The 20,827-nt window shown below is 37.9% G+C and overlaps 3 protein-coding genes and 1 long non-coding RNA gene across 4 annotated transcripts; 2 read left to right on the top strand and 2 right to left on the bottom strand.

Annotated features, from left to right (window-relative positions):
• Positions 1 to 352: 352 nt before the first annotated feature.
• Positions 353 to 4,607, bottom strand: LOC114521000 (growth arrest-specific protein 2-like). Its single transcript, XM_028541384.1, has 4 exons — positions 2,758 to 4,607; positions 2,169 to 2,261; positions 1,296 to 1,398; positions 353 to 896 (listed from the first exon to the last, which is right to left on the bottom strand). Exons 1-4 carry the CDS (start codon positions 3,415 to 3,417, stop codon positions 880 to 882), a joined length of 873 nt encoding a protein of 290 aa, XP_028397185.1. The 5' UTR covers positions 3,418 to 4,607; the 3' UTR covers positions 353 to 879.
• A 120-nt stretch (positions 4,608 to 4,727) lies between these two features.
• Positions 4,728 to 9,652, top strand: LOC114520999 (U1 small nuclear ribonucleoprotein C-like). Its single transcript, XM_028541382.1, has 7 exons — positions 4,728 to 4,832; positions 6,271 to 6,326; positions 7,311 to 7,511; positions 7,973 to 8,082; positions 8,166 to 8,224; positions 8,414 to 8,547; positions 8,950 to 9,652. Exons 2-7 carry the CDS (start codon positions 6,284 to 6,286, stop codon positions 9,318 to 9,320), a joined length of 918 nt encoding a protein of 305 aa, XP_028397183.1. The 5' UTR covers positions 4,728 to 4,832; positions 6,271 to 6,283; the 3' UTR covers positions 9,321 to 9,652.
• On the bottom strand, positions 4,839 to 19,981 carry LOC114521001. The gene is made up of 4 exons (XR_003686747.1): positions 19,943 to 19,981; positions 16,671 to 17,114; positions 14,063 to 14,134; positions 4,839 to 6,264 (listed from the first exon to the last, which is right to left on the bottom strand). It is a non-coding gene; the product is annotated as an uncharacterized LOC114521001 (long non-coding RNA).
• LOC114520998 (glutamate carboxypeptidase 2-like) lies at positions 11,375 to 18,222 on the top strand. Its single transcript, XM_028541381.1, has 9 exons — positions 11,375 to 11,547; positions 13,314 to 13,667; positions 13,935 to 14,148; positions 14,574 to 14,777; positions 15,049 to 15,334; positions 15,675 to 15,956; positions 16,390 to 16,719; positions 16,864 to 17,165; positions 17,380 to 18,222. The coding sequence occupies exons 2-8, from the start codon at positions 13,339 to 13,341 to the stop codon at positions 17,148 to 17,150; spliced, it is 1,932 nt and encodes a 643-aa protein (XP_028397182.1). The 5' UTR covers positions 11,375 to 11,547; positions 13,314 to 13,338; the 3' UTR covers positions 17,151 to 17,165; positions 17,380 to 18,222.
• Positions 19,982 to 20,827: the final 846 nt, after the last annotated feature.

Genomic DNA, 20,827 nt, shown 5'->3' with positions numbered 1-20,827 from the left:
CGAGCGACCATGATAGGCCTGGAAAACAAAGCAAGCTTCGCCCGACGTAATGGAGAATCGGCTTAAGGCGGAAAATTAAGATAGAGCATTCGATAAATTTTATAGTTACATAATACATCGTTACTTCAGTGTAGAATATTCAGCTGTTGTCGAACTTTCAACGAGGTTTTTACGGAGTGTTTTACATAACAAAAATATACACATGGAATAAAAAGAAAATTACATACTCATATGATTATAACTCCGTTGTGAACATTCAACAGTCAGCGAATTTCGTCCCGCGACTTGATATAAAGTGGGAGGCGATACTTCATTTTCGCGTAATTGCATCACCGGATATAAAATGTTGCATTGTAGCTCATTATTTCTTAATAGAAATAGAACACATCTCATCACTGTATTGTATAAAAGTGTAACATTAAGCGTTCATCCTTTTGTGCGAGACTTTAAAATCAAACACAAATACCAACTTTAATCTTCGTAGATACAAAGTACACAGCTACGGTAAATCAATAAAAAATATAAATAATACGTGGTCATGAAACTTTTAAATTAATTTAAAAAAATGAAACTACTGTTAAACAGTGCATATCCATTATCATACTATTATATGTTACAACAATGTAAATTACAATTAGATCATATACCTTAATATTAATAAAACATACGGTTAGAATAATTAAATATAAATAAAAACAGTAAAAATTATAAACATGGTGAAAAGTCTCCATATTTTTGACAGCCACTTGCATGCATGCCACAAATTAATGTTTATTTAAAACCTATGGCTATAAATTATATAAATAATATAAAAATCTACAATTTACTCGCACACAATAAATTAAACTTGGTGGTAACCATGATCACAGATCTGTACCTTTATTTTATTGCCTTGGCTAAAACAAAACAATAATATCACTGTCATAGTAAAGGTAAAAATTTATTAAACAGAGGCCTTTTATTATATTGTTTATCTATACTCCCAAATATACATTACCTACAAATGGCAATGAAATTAAAAACTATATTACACAGGGAAATTTCGAGCATTTGGAGTGAAACATTTAGGAGGATTTTACAAAATTAATTAGGAAATGCAGAACAAATGTAGAAATTAAAAATGCATTTAAAATGTGGTATATTTTCTTTAATTTTTGTATTTTATTGTATAATTTTCTTTTTTTTCTTTCTTAGCTTTTTGGCCCCAAGAGCAGAATAATATCGGTTTCGAGAGCCAAGTTGAAGTTTACACTGATAATACCCATATGGTTTAACACAAAGTGTGATAAACTTACACGTTAAAATCCTGCCAATTTTACTGGCATCATGGCGACTTAAAAAATTGTCCAAAGTATCCCAGCCACCTCCAACTCGAACCATTACATGGTTGCGAAGAATCTAAAAAATAGGAAGGATTTTGACAATATTTAACAGGATTTCTTCAAATTTAGCTTACAGAGTCTGCACAGGAGTATTTAAAATTTTATGCATACAAATGAATATCTAAGTTATTTGTGGTGAGAATAAGACACATATGAAGACATCTCGAGGCACAAATATAGAGTTTATAGCTTCACTGTCAACAAAGAAGATATCTTTTTGTGCCCTCCTTAATCCCCAACTAAGAGAGGTTTGACACAAACTGTTATTGGATGTAAGCAGTAAAGCTTCACCCACATTAAAATTCATAAATAAATGCAGTAGCAGCAGTTGATAAGGTGGAAATTCTCAGTGCCCAAAACTTTGTGAAAACTATGCTGCAACCAACCTTTAAAACAATTAATTTAGACCAATGGAAAAAGCCTCATAAAAGGCTGTTTTCCACTTCAACCATATTGTAGCGAAACGTAGCGTACCTCATTGTCATTAGTTTTGGTCGAATACTTTGGAAACAAAGAAATACGCTACGTTACGGTTGAAGTGGAAAACAGACCAAAGATTTTATTATCCTCTCAAATAATTATAGTGTATAGGGCTAAGGATTTCAATCAAGTCACTGAAGGGTAGAGATTTAATTAATTTTGGATTACTTAAAATTGACACTAGAGATTAACTTTCGTTTGTAAATTGATCTGAGGGATAGTTATATTGTATTGCATTAAAACAAATACACCAAAAAAATTATCACAAAATAATTAACATAACTTTAATGGATATATATATCTTACCCTGACAAATATTGTTATCCTTCCTTCGACAACATATCGACCTTCCTTTACCTTTTTTATTTTTACACCATGTGCTTTGGCAAGTTGAGATACCTACATAATAAAGTCACAATCTATTAAATGAAGTAGACCTGTCTCAGTGGTGAAATTCATAAAAATATGTATCTAGGCACTAGGCAGTGCTAGGGTGTCTGCATAATCATAAATTATATACAAAATTGTTCCATTATGAGACATTGTAAATATCTCAACATATATGCACTTTGTAGTAAATTTAAAATTCTACAACTTTCTAACAACCAAAGCTGTAACTTATCAGAAAGTAAATACAAAATTTAGATTGATGTAAATTGTTTGATGTACATGTGTTGGTCCTTTTCAAAGTGCACCACTATAGAATGTTTGTAGATATATACCCACTTATGTACATGCAGGTACCTATCTACTTAGGTAGTACTTAGTATAGGTATACTTGTACAGTTTAAGCATTTATACCCACACATACAGTAAACAAGGCAATGCCCATTTTAGCAAGGCAATCCTGGTTACAGTGACCCCTACAAAACAAAAAATTTTCAACACAGCTTACCTCCTTATCAAGTGAAAGTCCACTGCTCACATTGTTATTAGTTTGCTTCACTGATACTTTCTCTTCTTCCTTGGCACATTTCATTTCCACCTCTTCCAAAACCTCTTCAGCAGCCTCTTTCTCATAATTTGCAATTTCTTCATCAATTTCCTTCTCCAGGTTAACAATACCTGGTGGCTCAATCCCATAATTGGCAGCAAGCCTTGCAACCTCAAGGAGGCACAGGACCACCTCGCGAGGTTGTTTATGCATAACCAGTCCATCTGACTCAAACAACACTGACTCGCTTACCCCAAAACATCTGCACCAGTCCAAAAAAAATGCCACATTATCCCTTGCGAAAAATGTGCCAGACTTTGCTTTTTTGTGGTATCGAAACTCATACCTCGGCACAGAGAACTTAGTTTTGCCAGCCTGGTAATACTGTTCAGCAGCACAATGGACCATTTCGGCAACCTTTGATACAAGGACACCATTATCAAGAAATTCCATAAAATTGTTAACAGTAATGTCAACCTCAAACAATTTTTTTAACCAATCAACTAAATCTTCTTTAAGAGGAGCCAAGGTCTCTTCAGCTTTTTCTGCAATACAGGCTGAAATGTCCAAAGCAGAGGTTTCATCCCATAGACCCGCGTGGTCTTGAATATCACCAGACATCTTTAAAAACAACCTGAAACTAGCCTTAATAATGTTGGCTAAAAGCTTTGGAGATCAAGTTGTCAGTCAATAATAGACTCTTGCCAAATTGTATATTATTGTTCAAAAACAATTCACATCAAAAGTACATTTTAAAAACTCTTGTCCAAAATATTAACTCGAGCAGAAAAACGGTATCGTCTGATCACGAATCAAAGCTCTAAGGCGAAACACATGTTCTATAACGACATAACACTCACTCCCTGACGCGCGCCATTTTAAAAGTGTTTATTATTTACACAACTGAACAAGGTTGAAACCACGTGATAACGCATTCGGAAAACGTCGACTCGTTGTCGTGAAAAACTCGTACATTTTATCACGCAATTGAGCGCGATTAATGTTAATATTACATCTTTAATTAAACTGAAACCAGTACAAACGACAGTTAACTGTGCTGAAACTTATGTTTATCGTAATAGACCCCCGAAAAGCCGTGCAAATTAGTCGATGTAAAAAATCACCATTCGATTGTCCCTCTCCCCTGCAGAGGTTTCCAAAGAGGTTTGTTTCGGAATTTGGCGGTTTCCATTAGTAGAGACCATTGCTCGTATTGTTATACTTTCTCTTCTTCATTCGCACACTTTATTTCCACCTCTTCCAGAACCTCTTCAGCAGCCTCTTTCTCATAATTTGCAATTTCTTGCTCATACTGATTTGCAATTTTTGCAATTTGTTATGCGCAGAACGGATGTGCAGAAGTCAATGTAATCCTGTAACCAATCTCCCACGTGACACCATATACCTCGATTTAAAAAACGTGGACAGTATGCAGACCTGCGTTTCGTCGAAAATGAGACATGCTTGAATGATTTTCAGCAGGTGGCAGCCGAAACACAATATAATTATAAAATATATTTCCGACTAAATATCACGAGCAAGAATATTATCAAAACTAAAGCGAATTATGTGGACCCTTACACCTGCATACTTTTTAAAACCGTAAACCGTAAAGAAAATTCAAAATTCTTCACTATAGTTCGCCCCGGTGTTACCACAGACTAATAATTACTAATAACAGACTAACTAATAGCTATAAGTCTAACTAAACAAACTTCGCAGTGATTTAGAGATCGTCGGGACCATCAACGCGTATTCTAAATTTCTATTCGCACATCCTCGACATTTAAGCACTAGTAGGAACTTAAAAAACTACTACGAGACAAAGTATTCCCGCGTGCTGCCCACCGAACGGCGAGCGATAGGCGAGCCATAATAACATTACGTGATCTTTCAACCTGTCAAAATGTTTTAGCTTTTTACTTGTGACGACATCTCAAAAGATTTAGGTTCTCAAAATAAACAAGGCTAGGGAAATTTCTTTTGTAAAGAACGAATACGAACGGAAAATTTGTTTGAATCTGGGAATAACGTAGGTAAGTGTCGGGAGTTTTGTTCCTTTCCTAAGCGAGAATAGAATAGATTTATGTGGTGCTGAGTCGGGCAGATAAAAATTTACGACGGAATTATTCGTGCGAACTCTGGCACCAGTTGAGCAATAACTACGAGAAATAAGTTTTACACTTTTGATTTTTCTTCTCGATAGCAACTCCGCTTTGGTCTATGTTCCACTGATAATAACAAAGTCTTAAAATTTAAATCTTCAGCGAAAGTTCAGACTTAGTCAGCTTAGTTGACATGTGATCAAAGCTGAGATTTCGAACCTGTTAATTTATGATAACAATTATAGAGTCGAGATACTAGCTTTTAGTTTCACGTTCTTGCCAAAAAAAGCTTAAATACTATACCAACATATCGATATTCGCCCAAGATTCATGGGAAACCTATCATAGACCACCAGATCATTCGGCTACTTATAGAATTACTGCCATATTCGCCAACGTGAAACTAAAAAGACTCTGACAGTTTTTCAAAGTGAAAAATGTTTGGTTACAAGCTTCGGTGCGAAAAAACTTCGTTTGACTGAAAGTTCTTCTAATCTGTCGAAGGTCGTCAACACCAATTAACATCGAGAGATTGTACAATGATATTTATTGTACAGTTTTAACGCTCATATAGTTCAGTGACCTTCTTCACTATAAGAGATACAATCATTTTAAATAATTAACTCTTGTATGTTGCCAGATTCAAAACCTCATCGATGTTGGTCTTGTCTCGTTAAGAGAGAAAATTAGATCTCGTCGGTATCATATTATTTAGATATGCATGTTCTGGCGAGTGGGTCGTAAGGTGCCGTAATAGAGAGCCACGATCAAGGCAATGAAGTGAAAACCCTCTTGTGATTTTACAAACTTTTAAGTTTAATGTGTCATGATTATCATGATATCAACGAGGCTAAGCCGTTAATTTGCCGTAGTACTCAAATGTGAAACTCCAACAACTTGAAAAAAAAACTAGGTTAACGTTATTCGGAACTTAGGCGAAAGATCCGCCTTCTGCCTCGAACACCTATGATTCGCATCAAGATCGAACTCGAAGAAAAGTGCCAGTCTAAGAAACCCAAATATTTTGCAGCAATTTTTAGATTATCGGATTTGCAATTTCTTTGTTTGTCAACTAAATAACTTCTTAAAGACATGTTAGAAGAACGAAATATTGGAGTTATTTCAAGATCAGTTAAGACCAATCATCCAATGTTGTAAAATGCAACTCCTTTCCGTCAGTTAATTGGTGGATCCTTCGCTCTCCTATTATAATAAACATCTGCATGAATGTTATTTTTAAACTTACTACAGAATAAGATCCAGTTCTAGACAGCTGGTGGGACCTGCCATTCTTCACTTCTTAGGCCACTTCGATTCCGGTTGTCATTCTTTCACTTAATAATCATACATCTGAATGACTTTCCTAAAGGTTGACGAAAGAAATGAAGATAGCAGTCTTGCTTATTAGCCTCTGGGCGATAGCAGGTTTGTGGATGTATACCAAATTAGCTAGTTATGCATCTAGGAATAATAACCTAGGAGATTAGCTTAGAAAGATCGCACAAATTTATGACTGATTTAGGACTCGTATAGTGTGTCGGCTATGAAGACTTACTGTAAGTATGTAGTTCCTGACTGAAGTGCATGCATAAACTTTAAGGTTATATAATACTTGGTAATTGTATTCTATACGCACGCATCGGTAATGAAATTATTTGGCATGTCTAGGTAGTTTCAGGATTTTAGACATATTCTGTACAGAAAATTTGTGGCAAACAGTTTTTTTGCTTGCCAGGTCAAACCGAGTTTTGTACGCAATCCGCCCTCAAACTGAGAATGAAATTAAAACGGCCAGAAAGTTCAAGAAGTTGCATCCTCCCAAAACTTGAGCTAAAAGTGACTGTTAACATCGTTATAAACATTTTATATTTTAACACTTTGTATTTAGAATGTATTTCACAATTTAAATGATTAAAATCCTACGTTTCGAGGTTTAAACATTTGTTTTCAAAAAATATTTTAAAGCTACCCCGTTAAAAACAAGAAAATTAAAAAAATCCGTTTCGTTCGATACTTTAAATGTTAGAACGCTTCTAGCTATTGTTTGGTCTATCCGTCTTATATATTTTCGCATTGGCTTAACTTTCATTTTATCAATCGATGGGCATGTTTTATTTCAAAAGTTGATATTCAGATTTACCGCCATTTGTTTAATAATTTGGCGCGTGCGCAGACGTTTTTCCGCGGTGTTCTTAAACCAGTACCAAAATATTTCCTTAACGACGTGTGCGCGTACACCTATAGACATTCACCAAGTGTAAACGTTTTTGATGCAACAGGAATTATATAAATATACGGAACCTTGACCAGGCCTCTAATGTGAAAGATGACAGAATAAGCAATGTTGGTGTCCTGGTTTGCCTCCTCAAAGAATAACCTGCTCACAACAATTTCTTTCGTATTTTTCAGCTACGAAAGCTGGTCCTGTATTGAAAGCTGCGCCACCTCCAGCGGCGCCAGCCATAAAACCGGTGACCACAGCTGCAGCCCCCGCAGCCCCAGCGGCACCGGCCCCCGCAGTACCGGCAGCCCCCGCGGCTCCGGCAGCCCCTGGGACAACACCGCCGGCAGCAGCCGCGACACCCCCGGTACCTCCGGCTGATCTCGTTGGTAAGGAAATATATAAGGATGTCGTTTCACCGAGCACTCATTCATAGCTGGTTTACTCAAAACGAATGTCTCACCTTTTCACTTCACGCACGTAAACACTTTGTATTTGTTGACATGCTTGAATGGAAATTGCAAATTCGCAATAAAAATATTTTTGTCTAGCTAGTTAAAGTCACTTAAAGATAAGGTACATGCAGTCACCGGCCTGCGCGGTTTTGCTGAAGACAATGCAGGGTTTGCTGATTGAAAGATACATAAATCTCCTCCTTGAATCATTGATCACTCACACCCAAATTGAGCGGTTAATATCATTTTGAGCATGTTTTAAACAGTATCCTGTTCACAGTCCGCTATGTAAGGAGAAGTTCTTAAGATAAAGAAAAACGATAAATGCATTTTTTCTTCAAACCTTGACCACCGGACACTTTGCTTAATATTTGTTCTGTTTTTTTTTTGCATAGCGTCGAAGTACAAAGTTTCTTTCAAGTTAGCTAACGTAAAATATGCTGACGGCCTTGCATCGTACGATAGTGCCCTTTACCAGAACTACGCTGGCAAAATCGAGAATGCGGTGAGGGACACATTGCCTTATAAATTTCGCCCATATATTCAGGAAAACCATGAAATTGACTGTTGTTGTAAATCTTTCATTAGCTAATGAACTTATATGCAGATGATAATGCCTACAGAGAGACGAGAATGATTGGATTTAGGTAAGGTGACTTCATGTATAGATATTAGGTCAATGTAAAGATCATTAGGTCAATGTAAAGATCATTAGGTCAATGTATGGATCATCGACGTTGTCTGTTGTTGGTTGTTCATGTTTATTCTCATGCCATGCTCGAGTTTTAAGCAAGCGAAGTACTTGGCTCTCACCACGATATATTTTCCTTCTTCAGAAATGAAAGTGGCGTTATCGCTGACGTTTCCCTACGTTTTGGAAATGATAGTAAAAATCTTGTTAGTCTGGATGCTCTTGTGAAGACTGGAACTCTTGGAATTCTTCCTGTTGACCCCGCTTCGTTGACAGCATGTAGGTCGCACATATCGCGTAGCTTTCATACCAGGAATTATTTATCGGGACAAGCGCGCTCGGAAAGCACATTTCTGATTTTGCATTATATTTTATCGCTTTTAATGGGCTGTGTATAGACCCGTCTATGCAATTTTCCCCAGATGAGAAAAAACTCTACGCCTATGTACTAGCAGAAGCATAGTGCATTATCAAGTTTGGCACTTTTTCACACGTGTGGCGAAAGATCTGTGTTTACCCTGGCTTTCACACAACACTCGAAACATTATGTGACCCCGCATTCCTGCTTAGCATTCCTGCTTGGGGATCGGGGTCATGCATATCCTTTCTGGTCTTTCTAAAGAATACTTCCAGCGTAGTCAAATTGATATAGTTGACAAGTTGTATTTCCATTTAATTTAGCTAAAGACGAAACAGCTCCCCCAATGGCTGTTGGTTTCGGTTGCGGTTCACCCTGTGGCGCTCCCCAGCAGTGTTACCCATCATGCAGCTCAAGTTGTTGCGGCGGCAGCTCACCATTCACGCAGCAGCCGATGATGAACCAACAATTTGGCGCCGGTGCTATGCCCCCCATGCCACCAATGGGAGGAATGCCCGGGCTTCCCATGACTGGGGGTCCTATGCCGATGCCACCAATGCCCGGCATGCCCGGTATGCCGATGGCAGGCGGAGCAGGCCAGTGTCCAGGTCAATGCCCGAATTCGTGTGCGCCATCTTGTGGGCAGTCCTGCTGTGGTGGTGCCGGACAAATGAATAACCCAATGATGGGCTGATCACGATGTACCCTACTGTACATAACAGAAAACGAACTGATGGATACGAACTAAGCAACTTACGCACATTATGCAAATTTCCGCGCAGCACAGCGAACATAGAACTTCCTAAATTGGTACTATAAATGCATATCCGGGGAAGTGGACTACGACTGTGTATTGCTGTTGTCAAGAAGTATTAATTCAGATTTGAACTATAGCTCGGCTCTTACTAATTTTCCCCTTACGGAATGATGTATAAGTTATTACTTACATACATATAGAAGAAATCAGTAATTTTTGCAAAATTAACAATTGAAGTAAATTTCCCCTAATTTGTGAGGTTTGCTGTAATTGTATACTGTGAATAAATTTTCAAACTTTGATAATTCTTCGCGTTTAAGTCTTTCTAAAACTGGGGTTCATGTCCAAACAGTTCCTACTGAGTTGTTTTTAAATAAAAATGTTATGGAATTCTACATATATAGCCGGGCAACGTAACAATCATCTCTAACATGGTAATTGCACATTCATCGTAAAGAGGAAATACTGCAGTCATCATTGCATGTACTTATAGTCGCTCTAGTCGTGTTCCCATCTTACATGCTTGAAGTCTCTATTGTTGGGATGACTACACGACTCTCGCAGTCCCGGGCTACGTTCACACGGGACCGGTCGAATTTGAGACCGTAATCGACTGATTCCTCAAATTAGTTTCCTGTTCCCTCGCGTGAGCACGTAAAGCCGGTGAAAATTTCATCTAATTTACAATGTGAACATACCTTACATCAATGCTCAAAGGACGAATACATGGACGAATGTGCGAATTTTACAATGCTAAACTGGACGAATTTGAGCGCGGTTCAAAATTCGTGCGGTTCTGCGTTAAAGTAGCCTCAGAATTCATATTAGAAACAGGAAATTTAATTGATATCGTCTGATGCCGTGAATCGTCCGAATTTCCCCGTGTAGACAGACGGGTAAAGGCTAGTTTCCACTCAAGAAAAATCTCCTTTGGATCGGACAGGACAGGAAAGTTTCCTTTGTGTGAACGCCACCTGAGAACTCACCGACAAAGAAAATTTTCCTGTCCATTTCGATCCAAAGGAGAATTTTCATGAGTGGAAACTAGCCTTAAAGTTGGACGGGAATCCCGCCTGGACAAGAAAATCGTCTTAAATTCGAAATAAGACGGATAAATGAGACGAGTTTCTGAAATATCAACATGGTCAAGGACGGAAGAATGCTAAGAGAAAATAAACGAAATGATTATCGTGATAATTACAATTCCTTTTTTAGCATTACCCGTCACACGTACGTATAAATGTATCCATCCCGATTCATATTTAGACCGGTTTTTACAATCAGCTTTTCCGTCTGAGGTGAGTTTCCCGTCCCTAATATGAATTCACCAATACCTCAAGATAAGCGTTATAGTTTAAAAATACTCTCATACAGTCTTGAGGGTCCCGTGAAAGTGGAGTCCCACGAATTTTCGTAAAATCTCAGTCCTTGTTGGACTCTTTTAAAAGATCCCAGTCTGAGTTGTAAAAATTCCAGCCTTTAAAAGGGTCAAATCCCCGGCATTCGCAGGAACTAAATCCGGCCACTTTCCCACTGTAAAAATAGGGCAATCCCAGGTCCCATTTTACCCCTTCAGGACCCTCAGTTTTGTGTATGACTGAACCTACATCTTATACATTAAATATAAATCTCCATTGAAAATTAAACTATTAACATCGAAATATTTCAGCTCAGTTGTTCAATAAATAGATCGATCATTTTGTTTTCCATTTTGAACTTATCTGCCGTTTAAGTTAAACGCCTTTCGAACAATCGGCCCCGAAGGCGTAAATAGTTGCCCGCGCGAACAAATTATTCCAGTGTTTCCAGATTTTTTAATATTCCTTGCAGTTATAACGTTTTAAGATTGACTACGGCTGGTCATGACACCACGAACGAGTCTAATCTCGAATCCGTGTCCATAAATCCAGTTCTTATTTTGTATTTTTTCATAATAACGTCTAACAATTGCAGGCGCTATCATGCGATAAATACATGCAGCTTCACAGCTTTTATGCATGAGCATCTATACAAACTTTTAAGTATACAAGGCAGGCCTTATACTTAAAGATAGAAGCTCTAAACTCCGAACACGGCTTATAAGCAGACAATCGTCATTGAACAATCACCCCATGGCCATACGACGACAATAACTTCAGTTCTCAGTCGTCGTACCAACATTAAGGTAAGTTTCAGGAAGAGCAAAATCGTTGGCCTGCACTCGCCTTATATAGCTATAGTATTAATTTTTAGTACACAAACATGAGTACATTAGAATACGAACAAGCCCTATAGATTTAAATGTCAATCTACTTACCAAATAACGGTGCAGATAAGCCAGTGCAATACCTTGTCATATGGCGGATAGTCAAGGAACGTTCAAAACACAAACTCACAATGTGCCGTTTGAATTACAAGAATGAAGCAAGTTAAATTGTTTGGGTTTATTCCCCCTGGGTTTTACGTCTAACAATTAAAGCTTCACTGATGGCAAAGAAACAAAGCCTTTAGATAAAATATAAGAGCAATTCAATAAAGTCCTTGGTAAACCTTAAACTGTAAATCATATCGACCTTCAGTTGGACCCCAAGTACGATAAGCACATGCATTTTTAATGGCGGATAATTAAATTTTTAATCAGATTATGTCGAACTATTTCGTAGTGGTAGTCCAAGGCCCTCAGGTGACTCAGGTCGAAACGTCGAGAAGTGTACGTTTTTGTCTATTCTGGCATATTAGGCACAGATCAGTGATTTAAGGCAGTTGTTATACTACATTTGACGCGAAGTTGTTAGTAGACGCTGCCACGCTGCTCCCTGGTTATATTGGAAAGCCGGTTATACGCCGATTAGCCTTCAATGGATGAAAACAATTTAGTTTCACTATCCAGCTTTAAGAGCCGGATTCTAGCGTTTAAGGGTTTTTAGAAGGCAACCTTTTCGAGTACATGCTGTACATGTACATGCAAAGACGTCTGTGTGTACTGCATGTGTACTGCATGCATGTGTAATGTGATTTATGCAGATATTAACAGACTGCTTTTTGCCCATGCATTAAGAAGTCATTAGACTGTCTCCGAAGAAGAAGTCGTTAGACTGACGACAAACTCATAAAAAATTATAAAAATTCTGGCAAGTCCCGTTGAGCTTAAAAGATCCTCTTTTTTGTCAAAGTGCAGGCAGCAAACAAATGAGTGGCCATGGAGTAAAATTATAGGTGGTACCATCGGTTTATTGTTATTGGTACAGGTATAACTGAACTGAAATTGCATGAATGAAATGAAATATATAGTCTACAACTGTTTGATTTGTTTCAACCTTATATATGTTTCGGTCGTCCTCAACCATGCTAAAATATTCAGTCAGTCTTGTCCATTTCATATTGCTGCTGGAAATTGCCCATGCACATTTGCCTTTCTTGTCCATTTCGTATTGTGTGCAGACCGTAGCTAGACCGCTTAATTAAGCGGTGAATATTCAAATATTATTGTTTACCGTGGGAGCAATAGCTTTCCAAAGAAATTATTCAGGCATAAAACGCAAATAGAATATCATGCATGCCCACCTAGCTTCTAGCAGTACGGTCTCGATCGCGTCTACGCCATTACCTAGCTGCATGGTATTTTGTACCTAAAGCGTTTTTGGTTTCCAGGCGCAAATCTTTGTTGAGCTTTGCTTAAAGGAAATGCTCCCAAGCCAATAGACCTTAGAGGTGCTTACGTCACACAGTTTTCAATCTATGTAAAACGAGGTTAATTTTTCCTACATGTTTCCCACATTGCATTGCATTTATTGTTTGACAGCCACGTGACGTAAGCACCTCTATAACGTCTATTCGTAGCCTTACTCGACTCCTTAAAAGCATTTCCCGCTTTTATAGCGGGAAATGAAGACGAACAAAAACAAAAACATGTGCTATACCACGTCATTTGTTTCTGCTTATATTTTACAGTGTTTACGGTATTCAGTAACATCGTATGCTTCACAAGCGAAAGTCATCAAACACTTCGAAATTAAAAATGCTTGTATCTAACAAGAATGAATCCGAAAAAGTTAACTATAAGGGGACGACAAGGTGTTTTCGGGGACGAATTGTTGGTATCGCGATAGCTGTGGTCGTGCTGTTCGTGTTAGGCTTTGTAATCGGATGGGTTTCGGCGCCAACAGATTCTGCTGACTCGCCAAGAAAAAGAATGAACATGAAAGATGTCGCGAAAAAACGCAAGGAACAGATGAAACAAAAAGATGGTTTTCATGAAAAACTGTTTGAATTCCTTAACGCGGAGAAAATAGGCGAGAATTTGAGGTGAGCTAGGCGTGGTAGAATTAATAGTATAAGTATATATAAGATAAACTGAAACACTTTATCATGCACCAATTTGAATGTCTCTTAAGTACGACTGCAAGGGGAAAGCTACTTATAATATATTATTCACAGGTATCATGCTCGGACACCACGTATTAAGTACATGAAGAATAAGGATATTTAGTTGCAATATAATGCACGCGGGTAGAGTATAGTGTTAAGTGGACAGGAAAAAGAGCATCGTGCAAAACTGCCCTCTTTTTGCAGATACTTCTCAGAGAGACCTCACGTTGGAGGAACATCACGTTCCAAGGAATTAGCAAACGAGATCGACAGAAGATGGAGGGAATACGGCTTTGACAAAGTGGAACAACCAGAATATGATATTCTTTTACCTTACGTTCAACCAAACATATCAAATTCCGTACAGATTTTGAATTCCAACGGCGAGTTGACTTTTGAGTTCTCTGGAAAAGAGAAGGTATTGTGAGCATATGTGGTTCCATGTATATATTTTAGATTCTGGAAAATTCCAAATTTTTTTGCTTTTCCGAAATACTAACTTTTTAGCCAATCCATAAATATTTCCTCGTGCTTCAGTGTAATTCAAAGAAGAAACAGCAGAGTTTGGATTCCTGAACCAATTAAAACGGGCTGAAAGTGACTTTGAATCAAATAAGTTGTGTCGCTTGACTTTGAGTGCTGTATAATGTGGACATGACTCACATGGGATTCGTTTATATACATATACAAAGAATTACGGTGATCCATTGATATGAGAGGGAAGCTAGACAACATGCAGTTTTGAGAGCAAGAACTTTACGACTTCACAGATGTAGCACAATCCATTTTACAAAGACATCGTGCAATGCTCCACTTCAGCACTTTTATTTTCTCATATTTCAGTTGGCAGACCCGAGCGAAGACGATCCAACGATGATCGCACCATTACTGGGTTTCTCTAAACAAGGCTCAGCCGAAGGGAAGCTCCTGTATGTGAATTATGGAAGAACTGAGGATTTTCAAGCATTGAAAAGCAACTTCAGTATTACCGACTGCAACGGCTACATTGTGATCATGCGATATGGAAAAATACATCGCGGGGACAAGGTTGGTGATAAAATTACAGATTTGAAGAGATCTTTCGGACAAGCATTCAATTCGAGGATCTAATTTCAGAATTTGACTAAAATACAATATAATTATAATAGAATAGAATAGACCTTTTAGTCTTTGTTTTAGCACTTGATGGATTACACTTATCTCCTATTCTTTATCTTTGCAAGTGAAAAGTGCACAATGTTGTGCTCCTACTACGCGAGAGCCTTAAGTTTGAGCCTACAGAATAATATGTCTCCTGTACTTTTCGTGTCACTTGCAGGTAAAACATGCCCAAGACTGTGGGGCAGTCGGCGCCATTTTGTACAACGACCCTGCTGATTATGCACCTGAAGGTGAAGATAAGGTTTACCCAAACTACATTTGGCTTCCAAAGACTGGTGTACAGCGCGGTAGCATATTTACAGGTCGTGGAGATCCGTTGACACCTGGACTACCGTCTGTTGAAGGAGTATTCCGAATACCCGAAGAAAAAGCTGGACTGCCAAAGATCCCGGCTACACCGATGCCTTACGGGGATGCTATTAAAGTGTTGGAGATCATGGAAGGTAGGTAAAACGTGCAGATTTTAAAAAAACTCCGAATTCACATTTAATGAAGTTGGTATTCCTGGCGTTTCATGCCACATAAATGTACACTCTATCGGCAACAGAGAGCTTTAGATTTGACTACGGCTTCCTGGCCGCTACAGCTACAAGATTCGCATATTGTCATGACATTCACCGTAGCCGTTTCTCATCTAACTACGGCATTTTGAGAAAAGAAATACATTAATTAATACTTGATTTATGTAGATGCATAGCTACAAATAAATGTAGAACGCTTCCCGTGTTTAGAAATTACTAGCTATAAAGAACTAAAATTAAGACCCACAATTTTTTTCAAAAGGTGACGACGCTCCAAAAGATTGGCAAGGTGGGTTAAAGATTACCTACAAACTCGGAAACGGTGGCCTAAGGAACAACACTGTCAGAATACAAGTAAACGTACCCAACAAACGGCAAAACGTTTTTAATGTTATCGGTACCATATATGGCAAGGAAGAGCCTGATCGTTGGGTACTGTTGGGGAATCATAGGGACGCATGGGGGTTTGGCGCGGTCGATGCCTCCAGTGGTACGTCAGCTATGATGGAGATATCACGTGGTGTAAGCGAGCTTCTGAAACAAGGTATTGTGAGAATTATCCCCCTTATTCGCATCATCAATGAAATCATCAACATCATTCACATCAACATCATTCACATCATCACTTTCATTTACTTCAACACATTACATCATAATCAACATCGTCAGAAAAATTATCCGAATATCGTTATAATCATGGACTGTCCACTGTCACAATATAACCAAGATTAACTTGACGAACTGGTCAACAATATGTCATCAATTGAATAAGCAATGAATGGTTTTTATGTCATTAAGACGTTTGAACTAATGCCAGCCATGCCATGATGCATAAGCGTAGTTCTTGTATGCTGAAATATATCTAGAATTGTATAAACTATGCTTGCTTTTACTGGCATATTAACACACCCACACCTCTATACAGCTAGCGCATGGGTGAGAAAATACCACGATAACATTTTTTACTTCGGCCATAGGTTGGCGTCCAAGACGCACCATCAAATTCTGCAGCTGGGGAGCAGAGGAATCAGGTTTGATAGGATCAACGGAATGGGTGGAAGAAAATGAACGAGCCTTGTCAACAAAAGCAATAACTTACATAAATGTCGATATCGCAGTTTTTGGTAATTTAACCCTTGGATTGGCTGGCTCCCCCCTGCTAAAGACCGTAATTACTAAAAATGTTAAGAACGTTGACGATCCACATGGGCAAAAGGTATACGATCAAATGGCAAAAGCGAAGGGAAAGTTCACATACCTAAATTTGGGTTCCGGTTCGGATTATGCCAGTTTTTATCAGTTTTGCGGTAAGTTTTTAGTGACTCTGTTGTCAAATGGTGCCCGAATCGGCACCTACATTTGGTGGATGCATGTTTTCGTTCTTTCGTCACATATCGGTCAGATATCAATCAGTCACAGCTATATAAGGGTTCCACAAACATTTTTTACAGGAGTTCCATCCGTGGACATGTATTATGCTGGTAAAGAATTGTATCCTGTTTACCACACAGTCCACGACACGTACAAATGGCTTCAAGGTTTGATCGATCCCTACTTCAAATTCCACTTAACCACAGCTAGAGTTGCTTTGAGACTTCTTATGGATATGGCCGACAGTTTTGTGTTACCGCTCGATGTCACAGAATATGGCAAATCTCTGGACAAATCTTTGGAAACGCTCAGGAACGATCATGGGGAAGAGCTTGAAAAAAAACAAAGTCTCCTTGAGTTATATTGAAAAGGCAATTAAAAAGTAAGATTTCTAATATTGAACAATTTTTGTATGTTAGTGAATTTTCAAGGTTGATTCTTTTTGCTGGCCTCTTCCGGCCCGATCCCTATGACAACTGGGATATCTTTAGGTAGATTTTGAGAATTTCATCTTTTCAAGGGCCATTTAAACTGCGGTATATAGTAAATGTTATTATAATCAGGATTTCCGACTTCAACGTTTGCTTTCGATTAAGATTCAACGAAGAAACGAGAAAATTCCAAGTGGAAAAAAACAAAGCTCTTGATGGAAAAGATGACGTAAAAGTACGAGACCTCAATGACCGTATGGTCAACGTTGAGAAATCCTTCATGACCGCTCCTGGCTTACCTAACCGACCAATTACACGACACGTTTTATTCGCGCCTTCCGTCAACAATGCTTACGGTAGCACCAGTTTTCCGGGAATTTCTGACCTGATGGTGAACAGGAATAAAACAGCACAGGATTGGTTGGTTATCAAGCAACAGATGTCCGTTGTGTTCAAGGCGATTTCAAGCGCAACGGATAACCTCAAACCTGATGCAAACTGAAAAGCCTAGCTGTTTCCTTGATGTACATTATAACTTTGCACTATATATATAGACTTAATTTCCTCTGCTTATTTTGACCAACGACGCATGTAGACTGTAGACAGGCTGCACCCTTTCTCTATTTACTGTAATAATTATTGCATATTCCATTCTTTTTTCAAATATTGTCACAGATTTTTACCACACGATTGCACGCCAGTTTACGAGGAAACTTCATGTTAACGGATCAGACACAGCCTAAAGCTTATAATAAATTCACATTCCTGTCTTTTTTTGTTTTGGTTTCAGTGATAAAGGCAAATATATTTAGCCTACATTTCGTTCTCCCGCGCATGCATGCATGCACATGACTATCTTTGCTTCCTTATGGCTGGTTCACATATTTTATGTATACGCATGCGAGTCACGAATATGCTAATGTATAAAATTAAGAGAAACATTTGAACATCTAACTTATTACATTATCCATTCTCGAAGAAATCCTTCTCGCCCACTAGCGGAAATTTATTGGCAAATATTATATAATATATATTATTATTGGCAAATGTATTTCAGACTTTGTTTACACTTTCAGTAATGTCTCAATTATTCAACGTCTCTAGCAGCATGCACGCAGTGTCAACAAGCCTGTGACAACTCCCCACTCCTCCCTATAATAATTCATCATGATAAAGAGTTGTCAAATTGCTTTAATTGTTATCGGTTAGAAAATGCAGGATCATATTTCAGTAAATTTATCACATATGCAACAAGTGCTTGAGTATTAACGAATAGTCAAGGCTAGTCATATTCACTGAAGTAGGCTGTTTCCAAAGAACGAGAAGCTTGAAATTTGAAAAGCTTTTCTCGACACCAACCATTGTGGTGCCTCCTGCTTTGTCTTTTGAATATGATTACAATCGTGGAAATTATAATTCGTAGACTTCTCAATTACAAAATGAAATACCCCCTTCACACTTGAACAATGTTGGTAGGTGCGTGATATTACATTGAGAGGTCTTTTCAGTCATGCAGCATTGTGTGTGAGGAGGAAGGGGGGAAACAGCTATTGTATCAACATTATATTTAAAGTGTCCAACGAAAAGTCTACCTATATTATTTCCATGATTGTAGGTTTCTGGAGCCTGACTATTTTATTATTATCAGGCTATATCCAAAGAAATATAAATTTGATATATAAGGCGGTCACTAAAAAGTAAAAACGTAGCTGAAGTAGGCGGGCGGTAGTTGATGAAAGTGCATGGTCAAATCATATGCCACCACCAACCCTAGAGCCACCAACCCATCAGCCTTTTGGACAAATTACATTTTAAGGCACTGAACACAGAGTTTAGTATTTATAACAGAAGCGATAGCCGAAATAAATTGAAAAGGATAAAGCTCCCAAGATCTGGTGTTGTATACCTTTTCAAGTGTCGATGCTGTTCCGCATCGTACGTGGGTCAAACCACACGCCATCTACACACCAGAGTATCGGAACACTTGAGAATTTCCCCTATAACTGCATGGAAAACCGTCATCTAGTCCAGTTTTGTCCAGCATGCATCTTCTCCCACATAACCACTGCAGGGCACTCTGCCGACTTTGATGATTTTTAAAATTCTTTCTTCATGTTCTGACAAACATGAACTCATGATTCATGAAAACCTCCTCATCTCCAAACTCAAACCCTCACTTAACATCCAGGGCAGTTCAATCCCACTTAATCTTCTGTAACGTGTCTTCATAGTTTTTGTATTGTGTTTATGTCCCTTCGTCTGTGCGGTTTTGTCATGTACTATCTTATACCTTCCTATCCGTCATTAATTTACATATGTAAATAGATTATATATATTCAAATCTCATGTAATTTCATATCACTTGTCTGAAGATGTCTTAGGTTAAAGACGAAACGTTACAAATATATTTACTTTTAAACTTTAAATTGTTTTGATGGCTTTCTTAAATGTTATATGTTGGGCTCTCATATTTATAATAAGAATCCATTTTCCGCCTGGCAAATCTCTAGCTACGATACCACAAAGCTGTTCGCGTGACAATGTCATGCAACACACGATGATTTGAAAACGTAATAAATCCAATAATCATTGTTATAAACCATGCTCTATCACATAGCGCGCATCGTCTAGTTATACACATCAATAGATAAAGTAACTAGCTCAAATAAGAATTATACAAGCACTGTTGTTCGTGTACAAAAAGAAAGGTCAATGCATGTGTACTCACTTTGGTTTACACGCGCACCTTAATGTTGCTAACGTCCAAGCCACCGCGAGTACCTACGTAGATACTGTAATATACACAACTGCTATTTATAGATAATTAAGCTAGGACAATAGAATATTAGAACTGATTGACAGTTAGGGACAGACAATAATATAGAGAGTGTATGAGAGCGAGAAAGAGTCAGAGCACATGAAAAGTAATATATATATATAGAGAGAAACAAAATATACAGTTATACAAATCGAAGCAAGGAGTGAGATCATTATAGATACGATAAACACGACTTTGATCTATCTAACGAACGTTCACAATTGGAGAACTTACAACTTTCGATTAGTGGACTGACTTATGAATTGACCTTATTTCGGTCACGCAACTTAACAACACTGCCACAAAGCATGCACCCTTACACGCAACTAGATTAACATGTCCTGATTGACAGTTACAGTAAAGGTAATTTCGAGCGACGTTGAATGATGGTGCTATCATCATCTTTACGTTTTAAAACTAACACATTGTAAATCATACTTCATAATTATGTAGAATATGTCTGCACTCGGTCAACTTGTCCAAACAACGTATTCACATGATATTATAATTATGAGGAGATATTTTTCTATGTCGCGTAATATATGCTCAAAACCTCAGTTATATCTATCAACAGCACTAAAATTTTCAGCATTAAAAATGTTTTGCAAACCTGAAAAGCATCCACAAAGTATGTTTACTGTATAATCTCAAAATATTGTGAAAATGAAAAGATTTCTCGGGATACGCCGAGAAGAAAATGACACTTGAATCGAAGCTTCTTTTGTATTCATTTCAGTTATAATGGCGTTGACAATATAACATTGTTGATAGCCGCCGCATTATATTTTGTAATAA

This window comes from Dendronephthya gigantea, unplaced genomic scaffold (genome assembly GCF_004324835.1).
Source record: "Dendronephthya gigantea isolate DGI-Jeju-01 unplaced genomic scaffold, DenGig_1.0 000018F, whole genome shotgun sequence".
NCBI classification, from domain to species: Eukaryota; Metazoa; Cnidaria; class Anthozoa; order Malacalcyonacea; family Nephtheidae; genus Dendronephthya; species Dendronephthya gigantea.
This window is presented reverse-complemented; position numbering and strand designations above follow the sequence as displayed.